This window comes from Charadrius vociferus, unplaced genomic scaffold, assembly GCF_000708025.1.
Source record: "Charadrius vociferus isolate BGI_N301 unplaced genomic scaffold, ASM70802v2 scaffold1588, whole genome shotgun sequence".
Classification (NCBI taxonomy): domain Eukaryota; kingdom Metazoa; phylum Chordata; class Aves; order Charadriiformes; family Charadriidae; genus Charadrius; species Charadrius vociferus.
This window is the reverse complement of record NW_009649498.1, coordinates 21,025-21,248: the sequence shown is the minus strand read 5'-3', so window position 1 is coordinate 21,248 and position 224 is coordinate 21,025. Positions and strand designations below refer to the sequence as shown.

The 224-nt window shown below is 69.6% G+C and overlaps 1 protein-coding gene across 1 annotated transcript in view; it reads right to left on the bottom strand.

The window, feature by feature from the left end:
- Window positions 1-59: 59 nt before the first annotated feature.
- Window positions 60-224, bottom strand: part of LOC104290840 (transcription factor Sp1-like) — a gene marked incomplete at its 3' end in the record, with an annotated part of 6,391 nt that continues 6,226 nt past the window's right edge. Inside the window, exon 4 of the mRNA XM_009890006.1 lies at window positions 60-190. Coding sequence (XP_009888308.1) covers window positions 60-190 — 131 coding nt within the window. The remainder of the gene's footprint in view (window positions 191-224) is intronic.

Genomic DNA, 224 nt, shown 5'->3' with positions numbered 1-224 from the left:
CCCAACCCAGTCTGTGATTCCCACGCGCTGTGGTGCTGCGTCTCCCTTGCTCTGCCCACGCGCACGGCAGCGACGCTGACGCCAGCGAGGACCACCGGGGCCTTCACACTCCCCTCTGGCACCGCACCGCAGCGGTGGCCGTTGCCGGCGGGTGCTAAAGCCTGACCCAGCGCGCGCTCAACCCCGAATCCTGCCCGATTCCAGTGCCGAAAGGGGGTCCGGAG